The sequence below is a fragment of the Ceratina calcarata genome, unplaced genomic scaffold (genome assembly GCF_001652005.2).
Source record: "Ceratina calcarata isolate Rehan_Ccalc_2016 unplaced genomic scaffold, ASM165200v1 scaffold334.2, whole genome shotgun sequence".
Lineage (NCBI taxonomy): Eukaryota > Metazoa > Arthropoda > Insecta > Hymenoptera > Apidae > Ceratina > Ceratina calcarata.
In genome coordinates, this window is record NW_017156169.1 from 49,889 (window position 1) to 59,323 (window position 9,435).

General features: G+C 47.5%; 2 protein-coding genes across 4 annotated transcripts in view; one reads left to right on the forward strand and one right to left on the reverse strand.

The window, feature by feature from the left end:
* Nucleotides 1-1,695: 1,695 nt before the first annotated feature.
* On the forward strand, nucleotides 1,696-6,283 carry Culd (CUB and LDLa domain). 2 transcript variants are annotated; one of them, XM_018024531.2, is made up of 11 exons: nucleotides 1,696-1,804; nucleotides 1,891-2,239; nucleotides 2,363-2,532; nucleotides 2,598-2,821; nucleotides 2,880-3,234; nucleotides 3,323-3,529; nucleotides 3,614-3,733; nucleotides 3,911-4,144; nucleotides 4,324-4,513; nucleotides 4,613-4,812; nucleotides 4,879-6,283. In XM_018024531.2, the coding sequence occupies exons 1-11, from the start codon at nucleotides 1,783-1,785 to the stop codon at nucleotides 6,033-6,035; spliced, it is 3,228 nt and encodes a 1,075-aa protein (XP_017880020.1). In that variant the 5' UTR covers nucleotides 1,696-1,782; the 3' UTR covers nucleotides 6,036-6,283. The 2 variants fall into 2 exon arrangements, with proteins under 2 accessions (XP_017880020.1, XP_017880021.1); XM_018024532.2 differs by having other exon boundaries at nucleotides 4,339-4,513.
* LOC108624917 (uncharacterized) overlaps nucleotides 6,151-9,435 on the reverse strand; it is a 6,683-nt gene continuing 3,398 nt past the window's right edge. For both annotated transcript variants that reach the window (XM_018024534.2, XM_026813448.1), the window contains exons 3-4: nucleotides 8,416-9,018; nucleotides 6,151-8,049 (exon numbers count right to left, since the gene is read on the reverse strand). In XM_018024534.2, coding sequence (XP_017880023.1) covers nucleotides 7,128-8,049; nucleotides 8,416-9,018 — 1,525 coding nt within the window. In that variant the 3' untranslated portion in view covers nucleotides 6,151-7,127. The remainder of the gene's footprint in view (nucleotides 8,050-8,415; nucleotides 9,019-9,435) is intronic.

The following is a 9,435-nucleotide window of genomic DNA, read 5'->3' on the forward strand; positions in this document are numbered from 1 at the left end:
TCGCGCTGGAAACTTCCGTAACAAAGACGTGGGTTATGGTTTGCCATGCGGGTATTGTTTAAATGAACGTTAATTTGGCCAATAAGTATAGACGTTCCGTTGTCCGTTACCACGTAACACACGTCGCGGCAAGTGCGAAAGGTGACATTTAAGTATAAAGTCTTCCTGTTTTTTCATCATTTCGGAAACCAGTCTCACGAGATGCCGTTCAAAGGCAAATTACGTCGTTAATGATACTTCTCAAGTATACAAACATGATTCAGTAAATATCTTAATTATTGGCGTGCATTCGAAAGCTGCGATTCCAACGAATAATCGAAATGTTTGTAATTATCAAGCAGACGTCATTTGTAACTTTGAGATACTTGAAATGACACAGGAATCGAATGAATAACGATAAGATAAAATGATCTTAACAGCTGCCAAGAGAGCATGATACATTATTGATAATTGACATCGATTAAACGCATTAACGACGTGAAATAGAAAGAAAGAAGACCGTGCGAACAATAGTTATACACTCCAGCTCAAACATTTTATAGACCCAGTGATTATGTTATAACTTGATTAAAGTAATTAAAGATATTTCATTGACTATATATTTAATGAACACCCTCGTAATTTCAGAGTAATTAATTCTATTCCTTTAGCGTGAGATAGTGAGAATGTAGAGATAGAAAATACATAAGTCCAACTAGTAACGACGCATAGAAATCATTATAGAGACAGCGTACGTATCACATTTTTTATGTTTCTGTGCAAAGTCGATCCGAAATCCGGAATCCCTTGAGACACCCTTATATGTATGTAGCTGTAGTTGTCAGATAAAAAAAGATCCTATAATATTTCCTCCTAACTCCACTCGTAAAGGAGTATTTCACGATGGACCAAATAATTAATCGATTACTCCTGAAGTATTCGAGATAGAAAAAAATTGTATATGACCTTTCTTGTAGGTAATAGCCGTACCTACAACTTTTCTTCAAAGTATTTTCCGAAATTCCGAGAAAAAACAATTTTCAATTTTCCGAGATTTTCCCTTATGGATTTCTCGAAGTTTTCATTTCTTATAAATAACAGTTTACCTGTCGCAGCTAGCGAAAAAAAGCAAAAGTTGTAGCTTTAGTCGTCAACTACAAATAAGGTCCTATGCAATTTCCCAATTAAAATTGTTTTCATTTTGAAACGTCAAAATTATGTATTTTGAAGACAACTATAATTTTTTCGATACTACTGATCGCCCATTGACCGAGTCACTGGTCTAGGTCTAGACACCCTGCTGATAACGCGTAACTAGGTCACTGTGCCAAACGCCGCGCCCAAACATTGATATCCTGTATCTCCGGAACGGATTGAGATATTGGGATGAATCATAAGTGATTTTTTCGCTTTGCCTTCCTGTATTAACTGAGACAGTTTTCAATCAAAAGAATGATCAAATAAAAGTGCCACAATTATTTAAATTCGAAACGTTCTTGACATTTCAATAAGACAGCTAGTAGAAGAAGGTATGGAGATATGATCGTACATAGATGCAATCTCTATTGTTTATGGAGCTATAATTATATGTACCGACAATCTCAGTTTATTAGCCACGTACACCGAAGTGCATCGAAAAGGGATGAGGGCGGCAAAGAGACCGAGAGAGCGCGCAAAAGATGCCATAAAAATGCTTTATACCGTAATAAGAAGGTACGTAACAGAGTTGCGAGCTAATGAAATTACGCACGTAATCGCGATGGGTTTCTCGAAAGGCAGAACGTTTTCTTCTGCTGATAGAAGATGTTCCATTGGTTACGACTGGGTAAGTACCGCGGCGAACAGAGCAGAATCGTACGAGGACTGAGTTAGACGATAGAAGAATCGTAAGGACTGTTGAATTGTCTTTAGGAGCGATCGTAGGATTATCGGTATGGTGGACGATCGTGGTGAACGGTGAGGGGAACGTGATACGGAACGAGGACGTTTGCGGGGTTCAAAACGGGCGGCGATTGTACTTGGAACTCGGCGAGAAGGGTGTCTTATACGCGAAGAACGTCTCGTTCGCGAAGAACGAGCCGAGGCAAGATGGTTCACGAGCGTACACGAGCGGTAGCAACGGTAACAGCACCAGCTCCCATGCTCAATGCAGCCTCGAGCTGGTTACGTGCCCGTCCTGTGTGATAATCGTTACCTTCGAGAGCATCGCGTTGTCGCATCACTGCGGCGATGGTAGTGTCACGTTGGATAGTCCGTGCAGGTAACGTGTGTAAAACTGGTTGACGTACAGACGGGGTCAGTATGAAATATCATTTCGTTGGTCATTGATTTTGTTATAATAATTTTTATATAAACACGAAATTTAACTGGACTCTCTTTGCAGATGCGACTATGTGTGGATCTCTGAGCCGCCGTACGAGGATGTATCTGGGACTCCATTCTGTGGTTTGTATGCGCCGATCACGTACAGATCCAGCACGAGGACTTTGTCGATCACGCTGTTCTACAGCCAGTCACATACACACGCGTTTACACTCGAATACATGGCGGAGAGTACGTGTAACGATTTTAAATCAATGGGAAATAGTAAAAAATGCGAGACGATTCTTTTGGTACAGGAAACAGATTGCAACTGAAAGGGACTGAGCTGACGGCGAATGGACAAGCCGCCAAGGGTTTGAACAGCACTGGAGGTGGGATTCTGACGTCTCCGTTCTTCCCTGCTCGCTATCCTCGGGATTTAGGTTTGGAATACATAGTCACGTGTCCGAGCGAAGCTCCGTCCTGTCGAATCAGGTTGCTCTTCAGCGACTTCCAACTGGCAACTGTATCTATAATGGAGGTAAGCGAATCGAGATCGAATTTCCACATTGATCACCTATTCAAAATTCCTTATGTAGTTCTACGACTGGAATGGGCAACGCCTGGACGTAAGTAGCGGCGCGAGGTTTCGACCACCAGTGATAATGAGCTCTGGTCCGTCGCTGCTAATACGATTCTATGCCAACGGTGGTACCGGGCTAGGCTACAAAGCTTTCTATTCGTTCGTGATCGGCCATCCGTTGGACAAGTCCGTGCAACCGATAACAGACTGTGGCGGGTATGTAGAGAACCTCGGTGGTACCATCACTATGATGGACATGGTCACCGAAGGGGTGAAGACGTACGACTGCGTATGGCTGATCAGGCCACCGAAAAATTTTCTCCATATGAAGACACATATGTATTTGAAAGTAATCACCTTCGCGGATATGGGTGAGTTCAATTGCGAACCAAAAATCGAAATACTCTAGAAACCATAATAAATGATGGCCGAGTGTGAAGTTCGATGTCCCGATTTTAGCTGGGAACACAGAGCTGCTTGTGAAGCAGGGACCGACATCGGCCCTCCAACCCCTCGAGATCCTCCGTCACCCGGCGAGTCAGGTGCAACCACCGAGGCACCACGAACACGTGGCTCCTGTGACGAGCGGATTTCACGTGAGTCTTCGCGGAACGTTCGGGCCGCCGTCGCATCTCGCCATCGCTTACGCGGCCTTCAGCTACATGGGTGAGCAGACACGCGAGAGGAAAGACAGATCGGAAAAACCGACGTGATCGAGTCGATTCTCATCTCGCGATCGCACGTTCGCAGACTGTTTCGCGGGCTCGGACTTTCTTTGCCGGAACCACAGGTGCATACCGAGCCAGCTGAACTGCGACGGGTTCGATCACTGCGGCGACAACAGCGACGAGCCGGCTACGTGCTTCCGTGGTAAGTAGACGCCAAGTTCTTATTATAACTTCTTCAGTGACTAAACTAGGATAATATGAAACGATTGCCTTCCAAATCTGATCTGAACAATGCACTTTCTTCCCGTTCTCTTTGCTTTCTAATAAACTAATGCGAATCTCTTCTAATTAATATGTAATAAATGAATAATTTGTATAGATTGGGAGGTCGAGCCGCAGGATCGGAAGTGGCATGCGAACAAGGCGAACTACTACTTCCCGAAGATCGACCGATACCCGGACCTGAAGACTGCCACTCTGGTGTTCGTCGCTAGCAGCCTCGGTTTGATCGTGCTCATCTCAGCGCTGATCATCCTCTTGTATAAAATGGGCGCCAGGGCGAGACAACAGAGGGAATTGCAGTCGAGGTTACAAACGATCAGCGAGCTTCTAGGTAGGAAAAACAACGGTTCTTGACTCGTTCGTGCCGCGATGATTCAGTTCACGGTCGAACACGGTTTAAGAACCTATGCGCTAATTAAGTAGTAAGCTAGAACGATGATGCCGCCTACGAGGAGTAGCTAGTCCGGCGATACATCGTCGATTTGTCAGCGTTGCGTCACTTCGGATCAGTGTTCGATATCACAGACGGGGCGCGAATCGACGAGATATCGGTTCCCGACGATCCTCCGATGTACGAGGCACCGCCTGGCTACGACGAGGTCGTCAAGCTCGGGCTCGAGACGGAAATCGTCGCGCGGAAGAAGAGAAGACTCCTGGGCCGCGAGACGCGAAACAGGAACTCCCCGAGTCAAAGCTGCTCGTAAGCGAACCAGAAGTTAGTAGAGTGAAGAGCCTCTTCGTCGTTACGTTCGATTAATAAAAACATTTTCTTGTCTGGCGTTCGCTCGATCGATCAAAGGCAGGACGCCGGCTTGTCCTCCGTTTGTTCCGTGGTCGAAGCAGCGAGCACCAGCAACGAGAACAACGCTGATCAAGGAGTCCCCGTTCCGAAGACTACCGTTCGGTTACCAGAGAGTCCGCCGCCTCCGTACGTCACTCCTCCGGGATCGATATCACGGAACTTCGGCGTGCTCGGGTTCACGGCTACCTCGAACGCACGTGAGTCTTTCTGCTGCGTTGGATCAATAGGTAAATGAATAAACAAACGGAACGTTTGTGGGACAGGTGAACGAGAAGATGACGAGGAAGAAGAACTGTCTCGTCGCGACTGGTTCCGTCAAGCCGGTGATCAGTTCTCTCCCGCCAAGGCTCCGACGGCGAGCACCGAGACTCTCGAGCGCGTGTCGTTGTCCGTCGACGTGGACCTTCTCGGTGCGTATCCTCGGAATCTCGAAGACGGTTTGAATCAAACGGCAGACGTCTCCTGTGATCCGCAGCGGAGGATCTCGCCCGCTGCTTCGACCGATACGGACTCGAGAGACGAAGAAGGCGTTGCCGCAGAGGAGGCGATGGAAACAGGCGAGGCGCCTCAACTTTCAACGGTCGAGGAGCCAACGGACGGCGAACGGGTTCTCGATACGGTCGTGGGTCGCGTCAGTTGCATCGTTAGGTCATTGGAGAACGTCGGCGGATGTTCCTGCGAAGGTGCCTGTGGCTGCGCGACTGTTCAGCGATCCTCGTCCTTCAGGGAACGAAGAATCTCCCGGCTCTGGCCTGCTCGTTGCCCATCCGTTGAACAATACCTAACCGACAAGCTTAACGCGGAGAAAGACAGGAGGGAGCAAGAAACTAAGAGGAAAGTGACGGAGGAGGAGGACGAGACCGAGGAGGAAGAAGACGAAACGAGTTCCTTCAAATCGAGAAGTACAATTGTCAGATTGCTCGGAGCGAGGAAACGTCAGCACAGCGGTAGCGGAGGGTCCATGGCCTCGACGACGACCTCGACTCCTCGCGGCACCCTCCGCAGATCAGTCAGGAAATTCTCGGTGTATACTCGCGACGGCTGTTTCCGCAGGACGTCCTCGTCCGCCTCGGCGATCAGGTCTATCAGCAGTTATGAGAAATTGAACAACAGCGAGTTCGAGAGGGGCAACTTGCATGCTTCCGACCCAGCGATGATCGCCTACGGACAGCGGAGAGTCTGCGCGCGATCGTACGCCAGCTGCGATCTGGAGAGTCTCTACGAGAGTATCAAGATCTTAGACGGGTTCTTAGCGAGGAAGGGCTTGGTCCCACACAATCGAAAGCAGTCGGTGACGGTGATGCTCTTTGGAACGCCTGAACACCGAACGATTCGACGTCGTGACACTGGAAACGAAGAAGAGAGGATTCGAGGCGAAATTCGCGTCTCGCGCTACAGTTTGGACGCTCTTTCCAACTGATCATGAATTAAGTACGATCTCGTCTCGTCTTTTCGGACGAGAACGGTCTAGAGAGATTGGTTACATTTTACTTTAAAACTCGAACGAAGGAAGGTGAGGGGAAGAAATCGTGATGTATTTCGAAATCGATTTATTTCGTATCGTTGGCATGTAAAGATAAAAGCTCTGGATCGATTCACTTTTGTTTCCCTTTTCAGTGTAAGTAAGTTCTGTTGTCAAAGAGACGTAGTAAAATATATGTCTATGTATACGACAAGCACATACTTGTACACCCGCGTAGATACGTGTAAGTATACGGCGATCTTACCGCTTAACGACGACGTGCCACGGATTTCTCTGATTTACTATTTGGTATAGGAACAATGGATTTCGCTGTTCGCGTCTACGGGTCGTGGAGGCATAGTTTTACGACGGAGGATAAAGAACAACGAGCCACATGCATTTCGATAGACTGCAAACTTTTATGCAAAATAATACATTTATACGTGGTAGTTGATTAAAAAAATCCGTTCCAAGTTGAAGTTTCTTTTACCATTCGAGCATTGCAGTGCGCATTTTTTATATTTCTGATATTTTCATGCGTTTCTTTTTTCTACGCATTTCATTATGTACGTGTGAAATCGACGGTCTAAAGCTGGAACGCGATTTAACGAGACACTATTGTGATACTATTTAGAACGCAGATGACTAATTTCCCGTTCGTTGAAATCTCTCCGAGGCTCCGCGCGTTAAGCGACGTGCGATACTACATGTAACGACTGAGGGGAGTACACGCCGCAGATTTCATTGTTCTCTTTCGCCTATTAAAAGATTTCGTTGCTCGTGTTAGACAGAAATTGGTTATAGGCCGAATCCAATGGCAACACGCTATTTTCTAATCGTAAGCCGTAACGTACGGTTCATCTTTGGCCACTGGGTAACAGATCTAAGGTCAACGTCCAAGATCGAACGCGTCATATATTTCTAGTTCGCGATCCGGCCGTGAACGACGTCTAAAGATACGGTAGAATCTCCAAGGCGGACCGGATTTGGCACTTCGCTAGGCCTCGTTCGCGATTCCTTTTTATAGAATATTTGTCGATGCCAGCGATATCACTTGAGACAATGGCAATACTGCTTCATCCCTCGGTCCAAGCAATCCGCCGACGAGGCGTACTGATTCAACCTGCTGACCTCGTGATCGGACACGGTATACGTGCCGTTCTCGTGATAATTCACGGTCACTTCGAACTTCCCGTCCCCTGGAGCGACCTGGATCATGTAAAAATAAGCCACGCTGCTCGAGTTTCCGAAATCGATCACACGATCAACTCGGTACAGTTTTTTCAGGCGGAGCTTCGCGCACAGTCGCCTGCCCTTTTTGTCCCGGTAAGCATCTAGCAGCTTATCCACGTGATCCAGGAATGTCTGCACACCGTTTCGAACGATCGGATCGTCGGGATCTGCGGGTTCGAACGCCGTGCAAGCGCACCAGTGGGACGAGATGCCCGCGTCGGAGCAGCCCCTCTCCCTCGGAACAGGACCACCGATCAGGCTGTGGCAATTGGGACAACCCGGCGCTGGGTCTGCCTGACCACCGGAAAGGTTCAACACTTCCCTCAGCGTCTCGTAGAGATCGAACGGCGAAGTCAATCGGTGTTGGTTCGCGAGCAGCGAGGAGTAGGCCTCGGGCCGCTCGGCTCGGAACCACTCCGGTAACCAGAGATAGAGAAACGGTAATCGCTCCTCGTACCAGCCGACGAAAGTGTTCCTGATCGGACCCCAACGCATCCCGTGATCGCTCAGTAACACGATCACGGTGTCGTTCAGTACCGCGTCCTGTTCCAACTGTTTCAACTTGCCGAGGAGCTTGCCGTCCATCGAAGACAGCCCGTTGGCGTTCTCGTGGCTGACGCTGATCGTCCAGAAGAAGCCGAAGTACGGGAGGCCGAAGAACGCTCGCGCGAACTCGATCGCGTAGTCGAGGATCCGGTCGAAGCTGGACTCTGGACCCGTGCAATATTTCAAACCGAATCTGCAATTTTTCATCACACCATTATAACCCGTGATTCATTGTCTTCGAACGAGCGAATCGCAATCAGGAGATCAATGAATCATTACTAGACAAACGACTTTTACGCACGATAAAACATTTGTAATAGAATTCGAATTAAAATTCCTTTTATCCTTCGAAGATAATGACATAGATACATACATACGTCTAATGCATATTCCTGTACACTGGAGAATATGAATTATTCATATTTTCTCTACATCAAATTCTTCTATAAATGCATAAAATGCGCTGTCTAATAATGATAATTGTACGACGCTACATCGTTCGATCGACCCGTCATTCTCTTAAAAGTTAATTACGCGGAGTATAAATAACAGAACGTACCTCTTTTTCACCTTGAGGAGCTTCTCGCAGGCGAGCATGTACGGCCGGAGATAGTAATCGGTCGGCGGTTCTACGAAGCCCATTTTCAGGTAATTGAAAGTGTTGAGCGACGTCTCGTCCTCCCCGTACGCGGTAACGTAGCCGGCGTCGCGGAAATTTCGCCAGATGAACGAGCACTGGTCCAACTTGTACGAGACCGTCGGCTTACATATCGAGTAGGCCTGAGCCTGATTCTGGCCCGTGAGGATCGCCATCAGATTCGGGAAGGTGTTGTCACCCATCTTGTTGTAACCGTTCATCTGGACCCAGCCGGTCTCCTTTAAGTATCTCTCGGTGTTCGGCACGCTGCGAATGAAATTTAGCCTGCTAACGCTGTCGATACCTAGCAGGAGCACGCTCAGCTTCCTCGACAACACCCCCCCGGTCGAGTTTTGCTTGAAGCGGTCGCGCACCTTCTCCACGTCCAGAATCGCGTGGACGTTCTCGTAGATCGGTTTGCCGCGCTTTTTCCATGACTTCGACTTCGACTTGCAGCTGACCATCGTCGCGTACGCCTGCTTCGGCACCGTGGCTTTCCCTTCGAGATTCTCGCATTTTTTCACTCTGGAGAACGCGAGGAGAGGATCGAAATCGTAGCGAAAGTCATCAGTCGCGTGACGGGGCTCGCTCAGGCGGAAAGCGATCAAACTGGTTTCGGATGTATTGGCTATACAGTCAATCCCAAAAGTTTATTCACTTTAAAAACGCATTTTTTAAAAAGAAATCAGACGTCGGAAGAACAATGCTAATAATAAACAACAAAAAAAAATTTTTCAATTTTTTCGAGATTTTTCCAAGGGGTACCCCTTCAATTTCTTCCAAATTTTCGTTTTTGGCCAATAACTCCCAAAACGTTGGACCTACGGGAAAATTGCATACAACCTTTCTTGTAGAGGACGACGAGATCTACAATTTCTATATAAAAGTTCTTCGTTAGCATCAATAGTTTACGAGTAATTTGCAAAAAACTGTTTTTTAGTT

Bases quoted from the DNA above. Each gene is read 5' to 3' on its own strand.
- Culd (XM_018024531.2), top strand. From the start codon at position 1,783: ATGTTCCATTGGTTACGACTGG. The intron at 2,533-2,597 runs GTACGTGTAACG...CTTTTGGTACAG, and splicing joins ACTCGAATACATGGCGGAGA to GAAACAGATTGCAACTGAAA. The intron at 3,734-3,910 runs GTAAGTAGACGC...TAATTTGTATAG, and splicing joins GCCGGCTACGTGCTTCCGTG to ATTGGGAGGTCGAGCCGCAG.